General features: G+C 31.8%; 11 protein-coding genes across 11 annotated transcripts; 4 read left to right on the top strand and 7 right to left on the bottom strand. All coding sequences in view use genetic code 12, as the record gives it.

Moving 5' to 3' along the window:
* Positions 1-2,149: 2,149 nt before the first annotated feature.
* On the top strand, positions 2,150-5,014 carry CD36_85010 (autophagy-related protein, putative; the record flags this gene model as incomplete). The annotated part of the gene is made up of 1 exon (XM_002419365.1): positions 2,150-5,014. One exon carries the CDS (start codon positions 2,150-2,152, stop codon positions 5,012-5,014), a length of 2,865 nt encoding a protein of 954 aa, XP_002419410.1.
* Positions 5,015-5,110: 96 nt separating this feature from the next.
* On the bottom strand, positions 5,111-6,022 carry CD36_85000 (subunit of the prohibitin complex, putative; the record flags this gene model as incomplete). Its single annotated transcript, XM_002419364.1, has 1 exon — positions 5,111-6,022. One exon carries the CDS (start codon positions 6,020-6,022, stop codon positions 5,111-5,113), a length of 912 nt encoding a protein of 303 aa, XP_002419409.1.
* Positions 6,023-6,239: 217 nt separating this feature from the next.
* Positions 6,240-8,087, bottom strand: CD36_84990 (uncharacterized protein yhr151c homologue, putative; the record flags this gene model as incomplete). The annotated part of the gene is made up of 1 exon (XM_002419363.1): positions 6,240-8,087. One exon carries the CDS (start codon positions 8,085-8,087, stop codon positions 6,240-6,242), a length of 1,848 nt encoding a protein of 615 aa, XP_002419408.1.
* A 254-nt stretch (positions 8,088-8,341) lies between these two features.
* CD36_84980 (ATP-dependent DNA helicase, putative) lies at positions 8,342-10,921 on the top strand (the record flags this gene model as incomplete). The annotated part of the gene is made up of 1 exon (XM_002419362.1): positions 8,342-10,921. The coding sequence occupies one exon, from the start codon at positions 8,342-8,344 to the stop codon at positions 10,919-10,921; it is 2,580 nt and encodes an 859-aa protein (XP_002419407.1).
* Positions 10,922-11,325: 404 nt separating this feature from the next.
* CD36_84970 (Rho GDP-dissociation inhibitor, putative) lies at positions 11,326-11,937 on the bottom strand (the record flags this gene model as incomplete). Its single annotated transcript, XM_002419361.1, has 1 exon — positions 11,326-11,937. The coding sequence occupies one exon, from the start codon at positions 11,935-11,937 to the stop codon at positions 11,326-11,328; it is 612 nt and encodes a 203-aa protein (XP_002419406.1).
* A 655-nt stretch (positions 11,938-12,592) lies between these two features.
* Positions 12,593-13,828, bottom strand: CD36_84960 (R3H single-stranded nucleic acid binding protein, putative; the record flags this gene model as incomplete). Its single annotated transcript, XM_002419360.1, has 1 exon — positions 12,593-13,828. The coding sequence occupies one exon, from the start codon at positions 13,826-13,828 to the stop codon at positions 12,593-12,595; it is 1,236 nt and encodes a 411-aa protein (XP_002419405.1).
* Positions 13,829-14,750: 922 nt separating this feature from the next.
* Positions 14,751-17,969, top strand: CD36_84950 (ubiquitin conjugation factor, putative; the record flags this gene model as incomplete). The annotated part of the gene is made up of 1 exon (XM_002419359.1): positions 14,751-17,969. One exon carries the CDS (start codon positions 14,751-14,753, stop codon positions 17,967-17,969), a length of 3,219 nt encoding a protein of 1,072 aa, XP_002419404.1.
* Positions 17,970-18,185: 216 nt separating this feature from the next.
* Positions 18,186-18,995, bottom strand: CD36_84940 (60S ribosomal protein L35; the record flags this gene model as incomplete). The annotated part of the gene is made up of 2 exons (XM_002419358.1): positions 18,186-18,545; positions 18,993-18,995. The coding sequence occupies 2 exons, from the start codon at positions 18,993-18,995 to the stop codon at positions 18,186-18,188; spliced, it is 363 nt and encodes a 120-aa protein (XP_002419403.1).
* Positions 18,996-20,125: 1,130 nt separating this feature from the next.
* CD36_84920 (ADP-ribosylation factor, putative) lies at positions 20,126-20,671 on the bottom strand (the record flags this gene model as incomplete). The annotated part of the gene is made up of 1 exon (XM_002419357.1): positions 20,126-20,671. One exon carries the CDS (start codon positions 20,669-20,671, stop codon positions 20,126-20,128), a length of 546 nt encoding a protein of 181 aa, XP_002419402.1.
* Positions 20,672-21,637: 966 nt separating this feature from the next.
* On the bottom strand, positions 21,638-22,777 carry CD36_84910 (undecaprenyl pyrophosphate synthetase, putative; the record flags this gene model as incomplete). The annotated part of the gene is made up of 1 exon (XM_002419356.1): positions 21,638-22,777. One exon carries the CDS (start codon positions 22,775-22,777, stop codon positions 21,638-21,640), a length of 1,140 nt encoding a protein of 379 aa, XP_002419401.1.
* A 1,058-nt stretch (positions 22,778-23,835) lies between these two features.
* CD36_84900 (glucose sensor, putative) lies at positions 23,836-26,088 on the top strand (the record flags this gene model as incomplete). The annotated part of the gene is made up of 1 exon (XM_002419355.1): positions 23,836-26,088. One exon carries the CDS (start codon positions 23,836-23,838, stop codon positions 26,086-26,088), a length of 2,253 nt encoding a protein of 750 aa, XP_002419400.1.
* Between the last annotated feature and the right edge of the window lie 101 nt (positions 26,089-26,189).

Below are 26,189 nucleotides of genomic sequence, written 5' to 3'. Positions count from 1 at the left end.
TATGTAACAATTTAAATTTCATTTTGTAAAGAAGAATCTTTCAATTTATTGTTTATGCTGTTGCTTCGGTAATAGTTGTTAAAAAAATATTACTGGCAAGTTTGTGGGGAGGGAGCGCGCAAATTATTGCCATTACATAATTACAATGGGTAAGCAAAAAAAAAAACAGAGAAGGTGGGGAGGGAGGGAAGGAATAAAAAAAAAAAGGCGGGGCGGGGGGAGAGGGAGCAAGTAGGAAGAACAAGGGAAGGGAAGAATGGAAGAAAGGAACTTTTTTTTTTCTACCAACCAACCAATCAACACACCAACAACAACAACAACAACAGTAGTAAAGTTCTAATCCATTTATTATATAAGTCTATCATTACACAAAATTACCGAACTCCCTATTATTATTATTCTCAGTATCCCACTATTTAAAAAAAGAATTTAACAATTTTAACAAATACTAAATAATTATCAAATTGGTTAGAACACCATCCCTCTTTATTCAATCTTATCTCCTGTACTCTCTTCCCCCTCTTTCTCCCCTCCTCTTCTTACTCTCTCTCCCCCCCCCTCCTTATTTCTCTTTAGACTTTACTGATCAAGTCGTCATTCCTATTATATGTATATAAATAGAACACTTTCTTGTTCATGTATAATAACGACTACTAAAAGAGATGGCATTCGCTCTTTTGGTTCAAATAACTTCAAGGTCAACCGATAGATCATTATACTCAAAATTAGAGCCAAGAAAGAATTTCAATAGAGTAGACTGACAGTCTTTTTTTTTTTTTAGGCTCTCTTCTATTGTTATTATTATTGATAAATCCGAGAGATGACCATGATTATGATAAATTTCATATTACTTCTATATATATATATCTATTTCTGTTTAGTCAGTTAAGTCCGTTAGAATCATAATAGGAAAAAGACTCTCGATGCATATATAACAATAGGACCACGAGAAGTATCACGAAAACGTTTAATTCGACAAGTCTATATTGTTTAGTTGAGAGGTGGGGGTGGAAGGAGGGGAAGAAGTATTTATGCGTGTATGTATGAGTGATAAGAATGGCGGGGAAGAACAACAACAACAGCAATAAGGAGACGACCATTCGAGTAATCAGCTATTGTTAATGTTGTTGTAGTAAAATCTATACTAAATACACTGAATAAATAAAAAAAAAAGCACAAGATAAATTTAGCAATCATTTGAATAACCACACACAAGGAAAGAGAGGGGTGGGACTCAGTTGATTAATAATGGAGCCATCTCCCTGTTTTCCCAAATCCGAATCTATTTATTCTCAAGTATTGGCCAACTTCAACGTATAGTTTCTATCTATAGGGAGAGTTATCACCAATAATTCTGTTTGTAACATTAATATGATGATGGTTAATTCCGTTTGTTGTTACGAACCCTAAAAGAATTGTCACGGAAATTCATTAAAATAGTGAAGGAAATATACATAACAATATCTTTCTTTTTGTTTTGATTATTCTTCTTTTGACGATTGGTTTTTATGTAAGATCTCCGATTGTTTTTTCGATGTTCCCCTCCATGCCGGAATTACATATGGTTGACTTTCTTGTTATTATTATTTTACATGACTTCTACCTTCACTATTACATTATCATATTGTAACTAATCACCCAAATGATACATATTATTATTTTGATATATGTTCTAATTCTCCCCCCTCATTCAACATTGCATTACCCTAATGACACTGTAGTTTTACTTATCATTGACCTGCTTATTCTTTTGTATTTCCTTCTATTCAACAAACACCCATATCACACCAACTAGAATAGAAACAAACAACCATCAATTGGTAGCGTTTTGCCTCTCACGTGCTGATAAGATAATGATTGAGAAAGTCACAGTCGTGCGCCATACCAATATGCGTGTTAATGAGAGAACATTTAGGGTGACAGAAAAAAAAAAAAAAAGAAAGAACATAAAGTGCAAGCCACAAAGATTAAGAAGTACATCACAACAACGATTGGGTACACTTTATCTCGTTATCAAATAAAGCCATTGCATTAGGCATTAACAACAACTCAATAATCCGAAATCAAATTACTACCATAAAAGTACCCATTTCTTCCATTCATCTTTTCTGTTTTTGGGAGCACAGGTTAGCTTGTTGGATGATAAGATATGTCTTCTTCATCTTATAATCCATACAAAGATAATATTAACGATCGATTAATCAACAACTCGACCGATTCATTTCAGGACAATTATCAAGGGATTCCTAACAACAATGATACATTTTTATCGAGAATATTTGGATTAAACTCAATTTACAATCAACTTCAAGATAATTATCAATATTATGATCCTGAATTTGATAGTTCATTGAATCAACAACTCCAAAAAAGTATTCAAGAAGAAGATGATGCTGATGCTGAAGACGAATCTTTATTACCACAACTGCAGCAACAAGTGGCAGCAGTGGATATGGCCATGCAAGACAAGTCTACCAAACAAAAGAGTAAATCTAGTAGTTTGTTGAATTCGGATTCTGATTCTGACTTGTCATCTTCAGAAGATTCATATGTGCGACCTAATATACCCAAAATCCCTTCAACCCCAATTGAAACTGATAAACAAGGCCTGTCCTCAAAAATAAAGTTTCTGATTCCACAAAGGGCAAAGAATCTAGTTGGGAAATTTCAACCACATCATGAGCCAACTCTACCAGTTTATCAAACTCCGCAACAGTTTCGAAGAAATTTACCACAACAACAACAACAGCAGCAACAGCAAAGAGCACTGGCCACTGGGAATAATAATTATCAAAGAACTAGGAATAACAATAGAAAGTTTATTATCCCACCCAAAGAACGAGCATTGTATCTTTGGGCAAACATTACTAATATGGATGAATTTTTGAGTGATGTTTATTATTATTATCGAGGTAAAGGATTATTAAATATTGTTTTATCAAGAGGATTTGATTTAATTATTCTTATATTTATTTTAATTTTCACGGTATTTTTGAAATGGGGTATTGATTATTCGATTTTTTTCGATAATTTACATCAAGAAGAATCCAAACATATTACTTTGAATGATATGATAATTCCTAATTATTTTGCCACGATACCTTTATCAATCAAATTTATATTATTTGGATTTAGTATATATATATTGTTGCGTCTGGTTCAATTATATCTCGATTATAATTATAAATTAAAAGAACTTAAGAATTTTTATCATTATTTACTTGATGTTACTGATGATGAATTGATGACGATTAGTTGGAAAACTATTGTTGAAAAATTAATGTTATTAAAAGATTATAATATTTTAACATCAACCGCCACCAAATCAAATAATTTCCTGGATAATCATTATGTCAATGATTTATCATCTAAAGTACGATTAAATGCTCATGATATTGCTAATAGAATCATGAGACGAGAAAATTATATGATTGCTTTGATTAATAAAGATATTCTTGATTTATCAGTTTTATTTATGAATGAAAAATCTTTACTAACGAAAACTTTAGAATGGAATTTGAAATTATGCATTGATAATTTTATTTATAATCAACAAGGACAAATCAATGGGAAAATTTTGAAAGAATATAATCGAAATCAATTAGCTCGAGAATTAACTTCGAGATTTAAATTGGCCGCCATTATAAATCTTATATTATCACCATTTATTGTGATTTATTTTGTTTTATTATATTTTTTCCGATATTTCAATGAATATAAATCAAATCCTGCTTCAATTTTGGGTTTAAGACAATATACTCCCTATGCTGAATGGAAATTACGAGAATATAATGAACTTTCTCATTTATTTAATAAACGATTAATCATGTCAATGGGACCAGCCAATACTTATATTGATCAATTCCCTAAAGGGTTTCTTGTGGTTAATTTGATGCGATTAATAAATTTTATTTCTGGTTCAATATTAGCTGTGCTTGTAATTATGGGGATTTTATTAGAAGATGAAAATCATTCATTTTGGTCATTTGAAATCACTGATGGTAGATCAGCATTATTTTATATTCTGATTTTTGGGACAATTTGGGCCATAACTGCCAGTTCTGCTACTGGTACTACTCATGAACTGACAATAAGCACAACAAGTCAATCTTCCAATTCAAATTCAAATTCAAATGCAGCATCGACATTTGTTTATGATCCAGAGGCAAGTTTACGATACGTGGCACAATTTACTCATTATTTACCTAGTTCATGGAATAAGAAATTACATACAATACAAGTTAAAAATGAATTTTGTCAATTGTATTGTTTAAAAATTATCATTATTATTAATGAAATCTTAAGTCTGGTATTAACTCCGTTTATCTTATGGTTTAAAATATCTCATAATAGTGGGAACATTATTGATTTTTATCGAGAATATAGTATTCATGTTGATGGATTAGGATATGTTTGTTATTTTGCCATGTTTAATTTTGAAGAAAAAGATAAAAATATGATGAATGATTTGAATAAATCCAAGAAAAGAACAAGAAAGAAACTCAGAATGAATAAACATGGTAAAAAAACTATAATTAATCCAATTCAGAGTCAAAAGATTAACAATAATAATAATGAAATTGAAATGACAAAGATTTCCAAAAGTGATCTGGAAAAAAGTAGTGATGATGATAATGACAATGAAAGTACTTATGGCACCGATGAAGAATTGGATTATTTATCGTATAAAAAAGATGACAAGATGATTAAATCATATATGTATTTCTTAGAAAGTTATGGTGGATCCAAACAACAACAACCGCAACAACAACAACAACAAAATCAAACAGTTAATGGATTAAGGAACCGAAATCCAATTCAACCTATTGATCCAACAATAATGACTGGGAATTATTATGATCAACAAAGTTTGAATTCATCAATTTATAATATAAATTATAAATTTGATGATAGTGGATTATTACAAGATGAAACATTGAATTCTAGTTCAAGGAAGAAAGGAGGTGTTTTTGGTATGTTAAATCAGTTTTATAAACAAGATATCAATAGGTAAATAGTATCACCATATATTATATATATATATATATATATTGGTTTATTCACTATATACAAAACAAAAGCACATACACTTTAACAGCCAGAGTTAATCTTATTTTCTATTATCAGTGACAGTATTTAATAACAATGTATCATTATCCAAGATAATTCTATTAGGGGAAGCAGCCAAAATATTGGCAATTTCTCTGGCAGTATCCAATCTTTTCAATTCAACATAATCTTTAGATTTTTTAATGGCTTCACCAATCAATTCTGCAGATTTGGCTTCCCCTTGAGCTTTAACCACCAATTGTTGTTTTTCTTGAATGGCCTTATCAACAATAAAAGCAGCTCTTTGAGCATCTTGTTGAGCAATTTGTTTGGCTTCCACAGCTTGACTAAATTCTGGTGAAAATGTCATATAGGTAATAGAAACATCATCTAATAAAATATTAAATTTTGAGGCACGACGAACTAAATTTTCTCTTACTAATCGTGATACTTTTTCTCTTTGAGTGATTAATTGTGATGCATTAAATTGTGCCACCACCGATTTTAAAACTTCATTAACAATTGAAGGTAAAACTTTTTCTTCATATTTTAATCCTAAAGTTCGATAAATTGTCGGTAATTGCCAAATATCCGGTTTATATAAAACTCTACAAGTTATATTAACCATTTGTAAATCTTTAGTCCCGGTTAATGATGCCAATTCTTTAGGTTTGGCCCTAACATCATAAATAATTGGTCGTTGAAACCATGGAATAACAAAATGGGTACCTTCCGGATATATCTTTGATTGTACACCATCAAGTCTTGAATATAATATTGCTCTTTGACCACCATCAACATTAAATAAAGCATTCTGAATAAACATAGTGGCACCTCCAAGAAGAAGTAAACCACCAATTCCTCCAAAAATACCTAAGGGTGATTTTGGTGATTTCATATTTGAAGAAGACCTTGCTTGTTCAGCTCTACGTCTCAATTCATTTGATAAATTCTTCCAATTCTGATCATTCATTTTTGAATAAGTATCCTTCTAATCAAGTTGAAGTGGGGGAGGGTGGTGGTGGAGAGTTAGCAGGAAATCAGTTTTTTTTTTTTTTACACTGGTTTTTTTCATTGCTTCTCTGTCTCTCTCTCTCCTTCTCCGTGATTTTTGTATGTGTGTGTACTTTCTTACAATTTATCATCATTCTAATTAATCCTTTTTTACTGCAAAACAAGACTATATACATTTATGACGGCACACCTTCATAATCATTCTTAGCATAATATTCTTGTATTGCCTTTTTCCAATATCGTTTCCTATTAGTTTGGATTGGTGTTTTACGAAACACTTTTTCAAGAAATATTAAAACTAAAACCACCATTGCCACAACAAAACTAGGAGCAATCATACGGACAAATTTATCAGTAGTTACAGTTTCTTGGTAAGGACATTGAGCGTAAGGTCCACCAGAAACAAAACAATTTTCCACAGTAATATCATTCAAATCAATCCAAATTGGATAACTCACATTTTCTTGTTTAACAGTCGTCATTAATGAAAGCATCTCAATATTCAGTCGAGGTAAGCTGAAAAAATATCCTTCAGGACAATCATCATCATCAAGATCAAAATAATTTCTCTTGGTGTAATTATCTAATTTCCATTCATTTCTTGACAATTTATTCTGACATGCAAATAAATATTTTTCATAACAATTAGAAACTTCCCAACCATTTTCTGTCAATGCAACACATTTATATGCAATATTATTGCTATGCTCTTCTTCATCACTGCCACCATTACTGGCTTCACTATACTTGGAGGTGTAGTTGGTTACAGGGCGTGTGCAATTTGTACAGTTATCGGGACCAGAAGGTTGTCCTGGTGCCCACGACCAAAAAAGATTAGATGTAAATTCTTGACTGATAATCAGACTATTACCTTCCGTTACTTTCTGTGATGAGTACTGGGTGCTGTTGAATACAGGACAATATCCACATCTCACGTATTTTGATAAACTATCTGTTGTGAACGGAGTTTTATCATTGTCGATAATAAGTCTTAGGGTTGAATTCAACAGTACTCTATTGAATTCCATAATATTTACATCCGTCCCATTGTATGCATGAGTTAACTCATAGCAAAAGTCATCTGCCAGAGCATTATTTGTGTGGCCAATCATAGCTGGAAATACGTTATTGAAAAATATCGTTTCTTTATCACTAAAACTGATTTGATAAGATCGACTAGATTCTGCCATATCATTGGATATGACATGAACCATTAATCTCTTGTATTGTGTTAATAAAGTGGTTTGTAAAGAAGGCATAAGTATCGTCGATTGATTATAGAACTTTTGTATAGCTTGTGTTTCATTAAGACTATCAATGTAACGAATACTTGAACTTGAATTGGCATTTTTACTTGACGAGCTTTGATACTGTTCTAAGAGTAAAGGGGTGAAAATATATGAACTTAATAAGCTCACAGTATCATTTAAAGTGTCCATTCCAACATTGAAATTTGAATTCTTTTCCTTATATGCGTTTTCCAAATTAATCGTTTGATTTGATTTTTTATAATGAATCGACTTTAAATTATACATGACATGCATGAAATTGGCTTCGACATCAGTATTGGTATCACGAATGAAATTATTAAGAATTGACATGATGTCATCAGTTGAAAGATTAGGATCACATTTATATGTTCTATTGTTCCACAGCACATCAACAACTCGATTACTACTAGTGTATGTTATATTGTTGGGGAATGGAGCTGGACATAGTTGCCATTTTGAAGTGAATTCATTCCAATATAAATCAATCATCACTCCAGCGATGTTTTCTTTTAGCAAACCATATAAATTGGATAATGAATCACTACTGTATCCTTCAGACTCAAAAAATGAACTCAAAGAAACTCCGGAAAACTCAACTCGATCTATTGGAATCGGTTTAGATACATCACGTTGCGATCGGATGGCATGTTGTAAAGTGTCATTCACCGTAGGTCCGTTTGACGTTGAAAATGGAAAAATATACCCAACAGAAAATGACAATAATACACTAAAAACAAACAATAAACCTATCATGGTATTTCTTTCATTTGATATTGGGATATAACTTTGTATTTAGATGGCAAGGAGTTGAGGACTTCTGGTGTATGTTGTGTGTGTGTTCTATCTTTGTATGCAAGAAAAAATCACGTCTGGTTAGTTGCTTGTTGTTTGTGTGTGTTTCTGTGTGATATGTTTTTTTTTTTTTTATGTTTATACATTAACCATATAAACCTTCTTTCTTTCGGCGTTAGTTTAATTGACTCAATTCAATATCCATATTATCCACCATGCTGATGAGTAATCAAGTCTTGGGCAAAATTCTTGAATCTTTAAATGCAAATCAAAGAAAAGCCGTTACTGCTCCATTTAATGGGAGATTGCAAATCATTGCAGGGCCTGGTACTGGTAAAACCAAAGTTTTGATATCTCGAGTTGCTTATTTGTTAATAGCAGAAAATATTCGACCAGATAATTTGATTGTTACTACATTTACTAAAAGAGCAGCTAATGAAATGATAGAAAGATTAACCAAATTAGTAGAAGGCACCGATGTAAACATTGATAAATTGATTATTGGTACATTCCATAGTATATGTTATCGAATAATTAGAAAATATGGGAAATTAATAGATTTGGAAGATTATACCATTGCTGACGAAAGAGATAAATCACAAATATTGAAAACTGTATTGACCAATTTATCGGGTGAAGAAGTTGTGACATTGAATAGTTTCAGTGAAGTGGCATTACAAAAACTTCGTTCTCATAAAGCTAATGAAAATTATTATGGTCTTGATTTAGCAGTTATTTCGAAAAAAATTTCTAGTTTAAAATCAAATGGTATTTCTCATGACCTGTATTCTGTAAATACCAAAAGAAATCTAGCCCTTGCGTTTTTATATAACAAATATCAAGCATCATTGGCTGATCTCAAAAAATTGGATTTTGATGATTGTTTACTTGAATGTCATAAATTAGTCAAGAATTTCCCGGTGTTGAATTATATCAAACATGTTTTAGTCGATGAATTTCAAGATACTAATGAAATCCAATTACAATTGATGTATCATTTCGCCAAGGGAAACATTAATGGCGATCCAAAGTATCAAAATAACGTTACTATAGTTGGAGACCCTGATCAAGGTATTTATGCCTTTAGAGATGCTCAATCAATTAATTTTGAGAAAATGTCAAATCATTATAAAAGCATGAAATTAAGTTTACATAAAATATCTTTAAATGAAAATTATCGATCAACATCTGGTATTTTAAACATATCTGAAACACTTATGAACCAACAAAAGGGTAGAACGCCCAAATTGTTGAAATCCCAATTGGATTTTTCTATTAAACCAGTTTATTCTTGTTTAAAATCAGCACAGGAAGAAGCTAAATGGATTGTGTATCAAATTTCCCATTTGTTATCGTTACCAAACTCAGCAGTACAGGGGAAAGACATTGCTGTATTATATCGTGCTGCATATCAAAGTAGAGCTTTAGAAGATGAATTGGTTAAGAAAGGACTTCCATATAAAATGATCCGTGGGAGGGCCTTTTGGGATAGACAAGAAGTTATAGCAATAATGGATTATTTGAAAGTATGTTCTGATGAGAATGAACAAGCTGCCGTTATAAGAACTTTGAATTACCCCAAAAGAGGATTAGGTCCAAAAACGGTAGAAAGTTTAGGGAAAATTATTGAGAAACAAGCAAACCAAGGCAAATCAGTTCATCAATGTTTATTGGCAATGACCAAAAAGTCAGGGGAACCAAAGATAAAATTAACTATAAAGCAGCTACAAAGTGTAGAAGAATATTATTCAATGGTGACAAAAGTCAAAAGCAAATTAGATGAGATGAAAAATTGTCCAGACGAAGACATAAGCAACCACGCAAAAGAATTGTTTGATTTGATTTATGAAAAATCAAAATTGAAACAAGAATTTGAAAATGATGAAGATCTGAGTAAAAGGTTGAACGTTGAAGAAGTGGGGAATTTATTAGTTCAATTTAAACCTAAAGATGAAATTTTGCCAGATTATATTGACGGTAGTGGTGATGTTGAAGAGGAAGAATCTGTTGATGATCGTAATTTCCTTGCTCGATTTATTGAATCAGTGGGATTGTATGAGACAAATGATGAAGTTGAAAATAATAAATCTGACAGCAATGGGAATGATAAAGCCAAGGAAGAGAAGCTGTGTATTTCTTTGAGTACGATTCATGGATCCAAGGGGCTTGAATGGCCTGTGGTTTTCGTACAGGGGTTAAGCGAAGGGTTGTTACCAGCTGGTTTCCTGATGAGAAATAGTTTTAATGATAATGATGAAAATTTGAATGAAGAGAGAAGATGTTTTTATGTGGCTGTCACTAGAACCAAAGTTTTGTTGTACATTTCATCCTACACTGAAAGTCAATCGAAAGCATTTTATAGACAGGCATTGGATCAAGAGTCCCGGTTTATTGAGCCATTGAAAAAGAGCTTGGCTCATTCTCAATTGGCATTTTCCGAGGAGAAAAACTTGCGAGCTTTGTATGAACTATTGAGTAAACCCTTTCCAACTGAAAATCTCGATTGGACTCAGTTTTATGAAACCTACAAAAAGAGTTTCAGGCGGTTTGCCAGTGGAGAACCAATGGTTTTTTCAGTTGGTACAGAAGATAAACCAGCTAAAAGTATGAATAATTTTGGGTTTCTGAGTGCGCAATCTTTAATGAATGATTTCCTGAATGTACAATCAATTAAGAATAGTACTCACAATAAGAATAACAACGTTGGTCCCATTATCTCAAATTCTAAAAATGTCAAGCGTGCTCCTCCTTATATTCCTGAGAGACGTCTAAAAAAACCCAAGAAGATAATGTAGAAGCGGTAGTTGCAAACAACCAAAATGTTGTATTGAATAGGTTTATATTGATCGACCTGGCCTTATTTCAAGCATATCAACCTAGTTTTTAAAGTAATTAGAATTAGATACAGAGAGTAATATATGCAGATATATGTAAAGTTATAAGATTCATAATATTACTTACCTTTATAGAAGAGGCTGTTTCTCGGTCGTTTCAATGCTAATGGCTGACAACGTCTAACCTTTTACTAATATACCAATTCAATGTCTTGGTCTCTACATGTCTGAATCCAAAAACACTTGTATGTTTCATTTTATTATCACAAATAATTAAAAAAAAAAAAAATTAAAATCTTATTTTCATTAAATTATGCACAAAGTCAACCTTCTTTCATCTACTTCATTCAAATTAATATTGTGATCTATTTAGTAATGGAAAAACTCCAAGGAACTGTTAAATGCACATTATCATCATCATCAATGAATTTACTGATTGCACTGTAGGTACCTCTTGCAATCATACCACTTGGTGCTTCAACTTCAGCAAATTTTCTTTCATAAAATGGTTTATCAATAGTGTTTGGAGCATAAGATCCTAATGGTTCTTCAACTTTTTCAACTCTTATGCCACCACGTTTGACCAGATGTAAATATTTCAACCCAGTAATAATTTCATGTTGAACTCTAAATTTAACAACTAATTGATAAATTGATTTTTCTTTAATATTGAATTTTATTTCTTTATCAACAATAGTGTTCCCATCACTATCTTCTAAATTGATTCTAATTGGTTGTAAATCTGGTTGTTCAGGAAATTCCAAGGCCAACTCAGTAACAACAACTTTTCTATTGTCGCCTGGTTTAACTGGATATGGTTTGGTATCAGCAGTTAATCCTAATGATGCTTTCCATTTAGCTAAACTTTCATCTTCAGCATCTAAGTTTTTGTATTCATCAATTGTTTTCTTCTCCCCAACAGTGTATCCTTCTACTTTTTCAGGAACTAAATCGTCATCAATGTTAGGCTTAGACATCTTTTCTTTTTCAATTTAGCAATATTAAAACAAGAAATATAGAAAAATAATAAAGTAAAAATATGGTTGTAAAGAAGTTTGTTTGAAAAAAAAAAAAAAAAAAAAAAGAAAAAGAAAACAAGGAGGAGGATATATTTTAGAAATGGATGTAAAATCTCAACACGATAAAAGGACAAGTAACAATTTTAGTTTTGAATTGTAAGCTTTTTTTTTTCTTCCTCGAAAGTGTGAGAACCAGAGAGAGAAAAAGACTAAATCGACCCAGACAATAACAACAGCAACAGTAAGAGTAAGAGAAACACAGAGTTACAGAGACTGATCAAAATCTCAACTATATGTTCTGCATGTCATGTCTGTGTCTGTGTGTGTATACAAATTATTAAATTCCAACAAGAGGTGTCAATAATGATTTCCCATTATTCGTTGATTTATTGTTTGATTATTTTGTGTTATTGTTATTCTTCACTAAGAATTATTTTTGAATTCCCTCTTGACGAGCTTATAAGGTCCTTTGTTTAACCTGAAGGAATGATGAAATCCCTGTTCAACAACAATGCACGAAATTATCTTTCAAATTTTATTATTGGTTTTTGGTTTTTACTACAAAGCCTACTTATCTATAATAACAAGAAAGAAGAAAATCAACTTTATTCACTCATGTATTAGTATTGGCAAATTGCTTCTTATGTTTAGTATGTTTGTTACTATAGTTGTTACTTTTACCATTCTTAGTGTCATCCGGTAATATGATATAAGGATTATTCAATATTCTTCTCTCAGTTTCCTTGTCGTATTTAGGAGTTGGAACAACATTATTGTTGTTGGCTCCAGTATAGTTTGGTGGATACCCATACATCATTGGTTGATAGTAAGGACTGTAAACCATCCCTGGAATTGGTGGCCCCTGTGAATTTGGATTAAATTGATAAGGAACCGGTATCGGTATAGTGTTATACATAGGTGGGTGAGGTTGTAGTTGTTGTTGTTGATATGGAGTGGTCTTGTAGCCACTGTAATTACCATGATTTCGTCCCTTATTGAAATTGTTATGAGTTTTATAACCTCGATTGTTATTTTCTTGAGGATCGATTGTACCATATTCATTGTCATCATCATCATCGTCCTCTTCTTCTTCTTCTTCCTCCTCCTCTTCTTCGTTATTATTTTCAAATATCTCTTCCCTTAGTTTCATGTATAGTGCTTCTTTCGACGCCCTTTGAGACTCGATATTATTAGTAGTGTTCTCTGAAGATTCAGAAATCGGTGTGCTCAGACCCGTGTCTTCCAGTATCAATTTACTTTCATCTAGTTCTTTCGTTAGATCACTGACCTCACTTTCAGGTGTACCTGGTGTTTGTCCTGATGCTGGATCACTCATAGGTGGTTTATTGATAATCTTTCTAACCATTAGTTTCTTTATTGGGGCTGATTTATTTAGTTGTTCTTGGGCATCAGCGTTGGTGGTTGCACTGGTGGTTGCATTTTCCGATTTATATTTATGGGCGACACTGGCGATTTTGATAAAATCTCCTTGATTGTTATCTGAACTTTCGATTGCCTTGATAAACTGTTGATAATCAAAATCTGGGATGGGTGTGACGATTATTTCATTAAAAGTGTTGTTCCAATGCTGTAAATTGTAATATTGACATAATTGATGACTCAATAATCTGTAATAACTATTCTTCAAATATTGGGCTTGAATAATATACTCAGGTTGTTTTATATTCCCCAACACAGAATTCTTGATGAACTTTATCAAGTCTTTCTCCAAGTGCAATATATAAAGCTTATCCTGTTGTTTTGAAAGGGCGGTAAGAAGTGAAGATGGGATCGCCGTGTGGGTTTTGTCCAGACCCTGAGCTGGCACTGTTGAATTTTGGTTTGGCATTGCAAATCGTAAGAAAGTTTATAGCTAAATCAGAGCAACCACAGGATAAATACAATGAAAGTAAACCCAAGTAGGTGTAAATGTTGTATTTTGAAAACCCTTTGAAGACGTGAACAAAAGGAAAAGAAAGAAAAAAAAAAACTAATTGAACAAATGAACTTTGGTGTCGGTATATACTGTGGTAGTAGATAGACGAGTGTGGGAGCTTTGAGGTTATACAAATTCAAATCTCAAAACAATGTAATCAAATAGAATATATAAAGTCTAAGTCCAGTGAAGCAAAGTGTGGAAATCGTGAAATTCTACTCCGATTGGATTCTCTTTTTCAAAATAATAAAAAAAACCAATCAAAGGATCCAATATGATTTCAAATGTGAATGATATATCAAATACTCTATAAGATTGACTTGGTATCGACCATGCAAAAGATTATTTGGAAAGATTGAAGATATTTTTTTCTTCTTTGTAGGAGGGAATTTTTTTTTTTTTCCTTTGGTGTGTACTTATTTTGGGTGTTAAATAACAATAGTAATTTGTTAAGGTAATGAATATATCCGGAAGTAAGGGTTGTTAAGATTTTCTGTATTATTTTTCGTGGTGAAATAATTTTTTTCTTTTTTTTATCCTTCGCATTCCATTCCGTGTTCAAAATTCTCGGATGGTATGATAGGCCCAGACGTTTTTAAAAGAGCTAGTGGTGCTGGTGGTATTGATGGTGGTGCTGCTTCGCTGGTGTTGGTGTTGGTGCTGTATATAACACCACAATTGATTTATTCTGGTTTTTTTTTTTTTTTCTTGGGTGTGTCTTTCTGCACACGAACAACACGTTTAACAGATTTTGAGATTCGTAAGCTGAACTTAGAACATTCCATTAACCTTATCATTTTAATTTTTTAATTTTACACTTGGAAAGAAAGGAATCATGTCGAGTGCAGATGATGTAAGAGCTAAAAGATTGGCAAAGTTAGCAAGTTCTGCAAACACCAATTCAAATCGCCAACAATCGCCGACCGTGGAAACTTCAACGACCAATGTTGCCACCACCAATGTTGCCAGCAAAGACAACAATTCAGAAACTGAAAAAACAACAACCGCACCTAAACCAATACTGGAACCTCCCACTAAACCAACCGTGTCTGATCGTACTCCTGTAGATCAAACATTACCGAAAGAAGATCAAATTTCATCATGGATTAGATTGGAATTGGAATACATATTTCACGCAACAACAGTAAAACTGTCCGATAATTCCAAGGGATTGATTTTTTTACCTGATTTGGCCTATAATGTAAATGACACTAATGTTAAATTAAATGAAGATCACATTGAATCGATTTTTATGGAAATTTTAACTGAATTGGGTGTTCCAAAACAATACAAAACACCAATGGAATATTTGTACACAGTTTACCACATTGCATTCAAAACTAAAAGAACACTTCCTGTGAAATCTACATTCTATGAAGATAAGATGGCAATTCTAAATAGGATCATTAGCCTTGTGACTGCTTATGGTAATATGAGTTTCCAAATGCCAGACATGTTTGTTAATAATGATCTACGTAAATCACTTGATTTGTTTATTGACAGATTTGGTGATTTATCGTCATTTTTGAGTGATATTATTCAAGTCAGTATAGAAGAAGAATCATTGCTGGAATTGATGAGTTTGTTTTTCACATATTTGAGTACTCGATTATATCAAGCAAATTTAAATGAAAGGAAATATTTGAATTATATCTCTGTTTTCCAATTTTTGGTTTCTATTAAACCTGTTGCAGCTATTTTTTCACAAATTGACGGGTTTCAACCTCCAGACAAAACCAAGGCTTTGGATTATGAACATAGAACATTGTTGGGTCCATTATTAAGGATTTCTCCATTGTTAGATAATATGGCTAGTTTTTATTTTGGTCAAGAAACTAGCACTATGACACCATTACAAATCGATAATCTTTATGGGTCAATGCAAACAGAATATAAGGTGGTCATTGATCATTTGTTTACCATAATTGATAAGTTAATCAGAGGCTCAACCAAAACCAGAGAAGACTTGTTACAGTGGTTAGGTAGTTTAATCAACTTGAGTCATTTAAGAAGAGGTAGTCATGCTGATTTCAGAAAATTGCCTAGTGACGGGATAATGTATAATATATCGGTTATTTTGATCAGATTAAGTTTACCATTTTTAGATTATCCAACGTTTAGTAAAATCGATAAAATCGATGTTGATTATTTTTTGAAAAGTGATTTAATTGACATCAAAGAAGAATCTCGAGTGAATTCCACTATTGAAGAATCAAATGAATACTATGCAAAAAGAAAACAGGAAACTTCAAGTGATAATTTAACTCCTCCTAATTTTATATCTGATTGTTTCAACTTAACTTTAGCTTATTTGCATTATGGTGTTGGTGGTATTTTTGTCAAGCATGATCGTTTAAAACGTCAACTTGACCAAATGGAGCAAAGACTTGAAGCTATTGAATCTGAAAGTTCAATGCCTAATCCGATGATGCAACAATTGATGAGAAGGGAATTGCCAGGTTTAAAAAATGCCATTATCAATATGAGAGCTTCAAGGCATGTCATTAAAGCTATTTTTAGTGATCGTAATCACCAATTGGAAATCTTTGATTTTGTTGTTGGTGCTACCACCTTCATTACGAGATTAATTGATCCACAACACAAATATCCTCAAGTTAAACTTTCTATACCAATTTTCAAGATTTCTAGTGTTTCTCAGTTGGATGATCATGATTTTTTGAAAACGAAAACACCAGAACCTTGGAAGTATTATCCTGAATTTATATTAGAAGGTATTATTAATTATTGTAAATTCTCCACTAAATTTATTGGATGTCCTTTGGTTTCTAATGAGGATAAATTAAATGTTTTCGTTGAATTTCTGACAATTTTGTTGAGATGTCCCGAATTAATTGGTAATCCTCATATGAAGGCAAATTTGGTTGAGTTGTTATTTATGGGAGCTTTGCCTATGCAAAATGGATCACCAGGTTTTATTTCCAATATTTTCAACGGTAACCAATTAGTAATGGATAACCTTTTGTACTCTTTACTTGATTTTTATGTCATGGTAGAGAAAACGGGGGCATCATCTCAATTCTATGATAAATTCAATAGTCGTTATTATATCTCGGTGATATTGGAAGAATTATGGCAGAATCCCCGTTATCGTTCTCAATTAACTGATTATTCCAAGAACAATGTTGATTTTTTCATTCGATTTATTGCTCGGATGTTGAATGATACTACATATTTGTTGGATGAAACGTTTAATTTGTTGAATTCCATTCATGATTATCAACAAGAAATCAAAAAAAGGGAATCCGGAGGTGAAGAAAATGAAAGTATGGGTACAAATGAAGAATTAGCCAATCATTTGGAAGAAGATGAACTTCGAGTTAAATCTTATATGGGGTTATCAAATAAAACAATGGAATTATTCAAATTATTTACTAAAGAGGTTCCACGAGGGTTTGTTTTACCTGAAATTGTTGATCGATTAGCTGGTATGTTGGATTATAATTTATCAATATTGGTAGGTCCAAGATGTTCAAATTTAAAAGTTGCTGAACCAGAAAAATATCAATTTGAACCTAAAAAAATATTGAGTGATTTATGTGAAATATATGTTAATTTATCAGCTCAACCAGAATTTGTTACTGCTGTTGCTAGAGATGGTCGATCATTCAATGTTGTTTATTTCCAAAAAGCCGAGAAAATCTTGACTACAAGAACATTTATTAAAAATGAAATCATTAATGGATTGATTGAATTCGCCAATAGGGCAGAAAAGGCTCGATTGGATGAAGAGACTGAAGAACTTGAATTGGGTGAAATACCTGATGAGTTCTTAGATCCATTGATGTTTACATTGATGGAAGATCCAGTCATTTTGCCATCGTCTAGAATCAGTATTGATAGGTCGACTATCAAAGCGCATTTGTTAAGTGATGCTACTGATCCATTCAATCGTGTACCATTAAAACTTGAAGATGTGATTGATGATGTGGAATTGAAACAAAAAATCCAAGATTTCAAACAAGAAAAGAAAAACTTACAAAAACAGAATAGTAATGTTGATCAAGAAGAAGAAGATGTAGTCATGAAAGAATAAAGATGATATGAATTGTATTTAGTTTAAATAGGCAAAAAGCATTATAAGTACAAACGCAAAACTATTATTTTGAAAGTAGAATAGGTTTTACAAATCTTTAGTGTGTCAAGTATTTGTTTTATAAACGTTACTTTATAATATTAAGACTATTTATATTTCTCTTTCTTTATGCTAAAATTATACAATAAAAAAACTTTCTCCCCCTGTTTGTTTTGCTTAAGCTTTAATAGCAAATTTTCTTTGTGGAAAAGCAATTCTTTGTTTTCTAGCCTTTTCAGTTTCTTTAGAAGCTTCAAATTTAGTTAATTTTCTTCTTAAAGCTCTAGTTTTTTTAGCTCTCAAATCTTTTGGAATATATTTTTTACCAGCATAAAAGGCACGAACATTTTCTCTTTGATTCAAGTTAATAACAGTCAATACTCTAGCAATGTTTTTACGAACAGTATGAATTCTTGGTAAACTTGGTCTTTGTAATTTTTGAACTTTTAAAGTGGCCAATTCTTGTTTCAATTCAACCAATTGAGATTCTAATTGTTCCTTAGATTTAGTTCTTAATTCGAAAGTTTTAACACCGGCCTAAATAATAAGATAAATATGTTAGTATTTATTTATTCGGTTTTTCAAATAATTTTCCTCTGTGATTTATACATGATCCTGTGTTTATAATAGTTTCTTGATTGTCTGAAAGAGTCGTTGTGAATTGTGTATCATTTCATAAAATCATCATCTCGTAAAATATAGTAATGAAAACAAAAACATGGGATGTTACTGTTCATCTCCCAACGATAATCAATCATTATTACATGGTTTATAACCTCTGTTGAACTTTCCATTATTCTTGAATAAATTAATTAGGGGCACAAAAAGGGTGGATATATCTCTTGTGGGTTTTATCTTCAATACTTCAAATGCTTATTCCATTCTTTGATTAATAAAATAACTCTTCATAACCATAATTATTCAGATTAATAAAACCTCTAGGATGCATGTACATTACATGTATAATATCGATATTAAACATACCATTGTTGATAGATTTGAACTTTGTTGGTTTAAACGTCTCTTCTAATTCTTTGATACTGAAAAATTTTTGTATGGGTTTTTTTTTCCTCCTGGTTTTCCCAGCAGAGAATCAACTTGAGATTTTCTTGTTCGTGTACAAATTACAAAAACTGTACTGTGTCAAAGTATTAATTGATGCCAATAGAAAAAAGAAAAAAGATGGCGAGAAAACAACACACAAACTTCGCATATATTGTTATTACAGAAAAATGAGTTCCTTATGTTTCGCACTACAAATAATGCCTGCACTATATACAGTATTTCACGTGATAGGGCTAAAGCCCTAATCAAAGACTTATACACTGCAAGAGAGATTTGAATTTTATTCCCTACAACAATGGTCGATTGTTAATAATAGTTGCATACGACAATAGAATAAACAGTAGAGGTTACGTACGATTCTGTACTGAATCAGATAATGGGTGGGTGTTCAAACTTGATACCTACCTAAGAACTACAAGTAGAATCAAATAGTTTTAACTGCTTTTCTTTATATCTTTGTATTAATTTTGATTTTTTTTTTTTTTGTATGTACTGTCACTTGTTTGCTTCTCTTTATAGCTAAAAGATAACACGTAAAGGGTTTTTTTTTTATGTATTGTGGTGTATGTCTCCTTCCTTACAATTCTCTCTAGCCTGGACGAATCAAACAACGCGTTCGAAAAAAAAAAAACCCACCCTCTTTTTACGAATCTTGATTCCAAATACCCAACTTAAATACTTCTCTCGCAAACATATTTTTAATACTGTTTTTTTTGAATACATTGTTCTTATATAATTTAGAGAAATGAAATGTTGCCCTTTAGCAGTAGTTGATATCTTGTGCAAAAAAAAACTAGAGGTGGAGAATAATACTAGAGAAGACAAATAAAAATAAAAAAAAAACGTAATAGTTAACAAAACATCCCGATAACTAATAATTACAAATTGTCCTTGTAAGATTTGTGGCTAAAGTTATAATGTGATTTCTGTAATTCGTTTTCTTTTTTTTTTTTTTTTTTTTCCAAAAATAATCTTTATTATTCTAAAAAAGAAAGACAACAAAAGAACAAAACTTAATTTACTTTAACTTAACTTAACTTAATTTAATCCGTTTATGAAGAGTTTTTCAAGTTTGTAGATAACCATTCCAAACCTTCATATAAACCATCCCCAGTAGTGGCACAAGTAGCTTGGATGTACCATGGTCTTTGTCTGATTGAATGTAAACCTAATTTTTCAGTTATTTCAGCGGCGTTCATAGCATTTGGCAAATCTTGTTTGTTAGCAAACACTAATAACAATGCATCTCTTAATTCGTCTTCATTCAACATTTGTTGTAATTCTTCTCTAGCTTCAGCGATACGATCTCTATCGTTGGAATCAACCACGAAAATGATACCTTGAGTGTTTTGGAAATAATATCTCCATAATGGTCTGATTTTGTCTTGACCACCGACATCCCATACGGTGAATGAAATATTCTTGTATTCAACGGTTTCAACATTGAAACCAATGGTTGGAATAGTGGTGACAATTTCACCCAATTTCAACTTATATAATATAGTGGTTTTACCAGCAGCATCTAAACCAACCATTAAAATTCTCATTTCTTTGTTACCAAAGAGATTAGCAAATAATTTGGAAAATGATAAACCCATGACTAATTACAACAATATTTTTCTTTCGTTTTAAAATAAATGACAAGTGGAACTGATAACAGTGATAAAATACAGTTTTTATCTAAAAATCTAGTAATGCTAAAAAAAAATTAAAGATATATGATTCTTGTAATGATTAATTATATTTCTTATTAATGGATTTGATAAAGTATGGTACCCAAACAAAAAAAAAAATATAATAACAAAGACTATTCTGTAGTTAGTGGTAATAAGATATCAATTAATCTTTAATCGTAGTTTTGTTTGTTTGTTTGTTTTTCCTTATTCTTTTAGATCAACTGATTCCTTTAAAATATCAATTAGATTTGATAGATTGATTAAAAGTTGGGTTGTTTTCGTTGGAAAAGATTTGATAAATGGACAAAAAAAAAAAGGCAAAAGAAAAGAACTGAAAATAACAACAAATCAAATTTTTCTCTCGATTTTTCTTTGATTTTTTTTTTTTTTGGTTTGTTAGACACACACACATTATTGTTCGTTGAACAATCTTTAGGACAGCAAATAATTTCACCATTAAAAAAATGTGACCCACAAGACAACACTAAAAATAAACCTTCCTTCCAACTGGACACGGAAATACAAATACGCGCGTACTACGGCATATAAACTGTAACGTTGTTGTCCCGTGTCGTGTCAACTTCATACACACACAGGTTACAACTCAGCATTGACGTATTAATATACATATTTATGGTTGTAATATTTAATCATTACTTGTAGATATAAAGATATTAAATAAAAGCTAAAGTAACGGAGAAGAAATACTAAACTTTTTTTTAAAGATAATATAAGGTAATAATAGTATTTCCGATAAAAAACAACAACAACAACAACAACAACAGCAGTAGCCATTATCCACCACCATTAGAACAACAACGTTAAAAGGTTTGAATCAATAGGAAAAAAACACCAAGAGAAAACAGCTCCCATATAAATTTCTTTACCTTATTTCCCTATGTTGATTTTACAATTGGAAAATTGTTGCAAGCCCCGGAGAAAAACTGCATAATTAACATCCTTGTTATCTGGTTCCCAATATATTTCACTTAACCTAATATGCCACGGCGGATAATCTTCCAAATTCAACGATGGGGCAAAGCTAATTAATAGATCGGGTTCTGGTCCCACTAGTTCATGCAATTCTTCGTCAATCAAATCAATGGTGATATCTCTTATCAGTAATTCTCGATTGACAGCTAACTCACTCATAGTTTTAGTCAATTCCACCAATGTCGGCTTCCCATCAATACGACTGATTAAGTCAATCTCTAAATCGACTGTATTACCTTCGATATGGTTGTCACTATAGATGATCAAATTCTTATGTGGGACTCTAATGGAAAATGTTGGAATTGCTTCTGTTCCGAAATATAACACCAATGTTTTCGTGATATACTTACGCAAATCAACAATACAACCACTATTTTCTATTAATGCTCCAGTGAATTCATAAATAATCAATTTGGTTAACCCTGCACTCATTGACCATGCTGTCAACTCACTAATTGAATTGATTAATCCATCTTTACCACCATTTTCGTCTTCATCATCTTGTAAATCTAATATACAACTAACAATTTTGGGGATTTTTTCCAATTTATTAATGTCCTCCCTAATCACTTGCGGTGACTTGCTTGGATAATAAGTGACGGCCAAATATTTCAAATAAACTCGGCGATAAAGATATTGGAAATTCTTATATATGGCAATCATAAAGAATAAACTTAGTAGGATAAAATGATTAATATAAAACATCGACATTTGCAACACTGAGTTAGTGGTTTTACTAGTAGTTTTGATCATACTACGGAATAACGCCAAAATTATAGTAAAGATGTTATATATACGATAAGAATTTGGCGGTGCCTTGGTCTCTGAATCTTCATTTGATTCATTGTCGTTATTATTCATCTCACGAGTTATGTTCTTTAATTGAGTGTTTCCATTGTTACGTAACCGAACATTTTCAGATATCTTGGGTGAAGTTACATTCATGTTAGCCGCTGTGGGGGGAAAGGTTTTGATAAACTTAATGATCTCTATACTCAAAAGAGTTGAAACATATTTTTTTTTTTTACAACTCATTGAATTGTAAAGATTGCAAGAATTCAGTTTTTTTTTTCTTCTCTCCCGCTCGCCTCACACACCACAATATTCTGACTCGCTACCAAATGATACTGGTACTTGTTATTATACATTTAAATAAAAACAAACTCATTGAATGTTGATGTAGTAATTCTATTATTGTTTGTAAATATTGTAAGAATGTTTTGGTATTATTTAGGGAAGGACTAGTTAAAAAACTAGAGGTATAATTTAACAAAAGTTAGGAATTGATAATCTTCCTGAGAGTATTTTGCCAAAAAGAGGCAAAATTACATGTCAACTATTGATTTACAATTTTCACTTTAGATACCATAGTTCTTGTAAGAAATAATACAGAAAACAGCTAACCAATAGAGATGAAGTTGAACTTTAGAGATGTTTTTCCCCATGAACATTCGGTCAGATTGGTTAATTTTGCTAATACATATCTCGGCTACCCCTGTCGGTGTAGTTTTGTTGCGGGGAAGCTAAACATTAGCAGTTCTTTTTTTTTTTTTCTTTTGACCCCATTTGCACTAACGAGATCAAATCCCACTCATACGAGCAAATTGTCCTTTAATTGTTTGGAGACGGATCTTAGATCTTATTCCCACTCCTAAATACTCTCCTATATACTGATATTATAGATAAATAAGATGAAACCAATAAAAAATACTATAATAATTAACTATACTTGTGTTAATGCTAATTATTTTCTTATATGTAAAAGTTCCCCCAACTTGCCCCCCTCCCCCTCTGATTTTTCTTGGTCGATTTTTATTCGGATATTAATTAATTAATTATCAAATACACACGCTCACATACAATACACAACACAGGCAAAAAGAAAAAGCGAGACAAGAAGAGAAAAAAATAATTTGATGATCAGGAACTTTATATTTTATTTTATAGCCTTCTTTAATCACATTCAACTGTTAATTACAAACCCTCATATATATATATATACACATTATTTTTTATTTATTCTTATTTTAGTTTTCAAATAACTAGCTAGGTACCCCATATGTATTTTGCCCTATAATATCGTATTCAAAGATATGAAAAATTTATCTGTGTTTCCATTTTTAACACGTATAATGTACGATGCTTCAGTGGAAGACGAATATTATCGTCAAATGAGACAGAAATCATCCTCGATATCGGCATTCAAAGTAGGGTTAGTGGCAGCCATGGGTGGGTTTCTTTATGGGTACGATACTGGTTTAATCAATGACCTATTAGAAATGGAATATGTTTACACACATTTCCCCAGCAACAACAAAAGTTTCACTTCTCATGAACGATCTATTCTTGTGGCAATTTTATCTTTAGGTACTTTTATTGGTGCATTGATTGCACCTTTGGCATCCGACAGATATGGCAGAAGATTTTCTATTATGATGTCATCAGGGCTAATATTCACTATTGGGAACATTCTACAAATTGCATCGGCCAGCATTGCTCTAATGTGTGTGGGGAGATTTGTTTCTGGGGTATCAGTAGGGATTCTTTCTGCTATTGTTCCATTATATCAAGCTGAAGTGTCGCCGAAATGGCTGAGAGGTTCAGTGGTGTTTACTTATCAATGGAGTATAACAGCCGGACTTTTAGTTTCGAGTGCTGTATGTCAAGGCACCAGGAAAATAAATAATTCAGGATCATATCGAATACCTATAGGCTTGCAATTTTTATGGGCATTTATTTTATTTTTCGGAATGTATTTTCTACCGGAATCCCCACGGTATTATGTTCAAAAAGAGAATTTACAACTGGCATTGGATTCATTATGTAAATTACGGAAATTACCGCCTGATGACGATGATCTAATAGAAGAATTGGTTGATATAAAAGCTAATTATGATTATGAATTGTCTTATGGGAAAACAACGGTTTTGGATTGTTTTAAAAGTGGAGGTGGTCGACATAAACAAGGTTTAAGGATGCTAACTGGTATTGGTGTCCAATTTTTCCAACAATGTTCGGGGATAAATTTTATTTTTTATTATGGAGTCAATTTTTTTTCATCTACAGGGATAGATAATTATTATATCATGTCATTCATTACTTATTTGGTCAATGTTATTTTCACAGTACCTGGGATCATGATGATTGATGTCGTTGGTAGACGACCGTTGTTGTTCTGGGGAGGAGTTGGAATGGCAGTGTGTAATTTCATTATTGCTATTGCTGGTGTTAGTGTCAAGAATAATGAAATTAATGGGATTTTATGTGTTTCATTTGCTTGTGTATTTATTGTATTTTTTGCCAGTACTTGGGGTGGTTGTACTTGGGCCCTTTGTTCAGATATATATGGTATATCTATTAGACAAAAAGCAGTTGCCCTAACTGCAGCGACAAATTGGCTCGTCAATTTCATTTTTGCATATATTACTCCATATTTGATTGATACTGGTCAACACACTGCTGCTATTGGTAGTAAGATTTTTTTCATTTGGGGTAGTTTTAATGCTTGTGGAGCCATATTTGTCTTTTTCACAGTTTATGAAACTAAAGGATTAAAATTAGAAGAAGTTGATTATATGTATGTTCATTGTGCTAATGCTAGAGTTTCTACTAAATTCATATCTACCAAAATCGACTTTGCTCATTTGGATGAAAATTATGATCCAATACCAATGACACAATTACCAGATTCAACATCATCTAATGAAATGTATCACGATAAAGGATCAGATGAATATTCATCACCTCAACAACAGCAACAACAAAATCGTCTGCAACAGCCTTTGTATAATGGTGATGATCAGAATAATTTGACTATAATTCCATATGACAACTCCCTGACAATATCTAGTGTCAATTCTATTGAAGAAAGGCGAGATTCCATCCCATCAACTAACGGGTTATCTTTCACATCATCATCACAATCACATCCACATTCAAATTCACAGTCACAATCACATTCACAGTCAGCAACGTATCGATCGAAAAGTCATAATTCAACGATATCCAATGATTATCAACTGTATTTAGAGTCGATCCAACGAGAATATTCTCAACATTATCAGAATTCTTCAGCAATGATAAAACAATTATCTCGAAATAGTCGTAATAATGGTTCTGATCAAGAAGAAAATCATGAACCGATACAAAAACAAGAAACCATTAATGTTCCATTGAATATCAATAATATTAACCAAATCAATAACATCCCCACTACAGTAATAGCAACACCATTTTTCGATCATCCTCCAAGTGATTCAGATTCAAGTGATGAAGATGAAGAGGGGGAAGAACAGCAAGAAGAAGAAGAAGATGGAAAATCAAGTGATATTGGAAATGTTAAATAACAGTGTCATTTAGAGGATTTTTTCCAAAAATATGAGATAAATAGTTTGATTCAATTCTTTTAATTACAATAGGATTTTGTTTGTATTTTAAAAAATAATAA

This window comes from Candida dubliniensis, chromosome 3 (genome assembly GCF_000026945.1).
Source record: "Candida dubliniensis CD36 chromosome 3, complete sequence".
Lineage (NCBI taxonomy): Eukaryota > Fungi > Ascomycota > Pichiomycetes > Serinales > Debaryomycetaceae > Candida > Candida dubliniensis.
The sequence above is the reverse complement of the archived record's forward strand: the minus strand, read 5'-3'. Positions and strand labels throughout refer to the sequence as shown.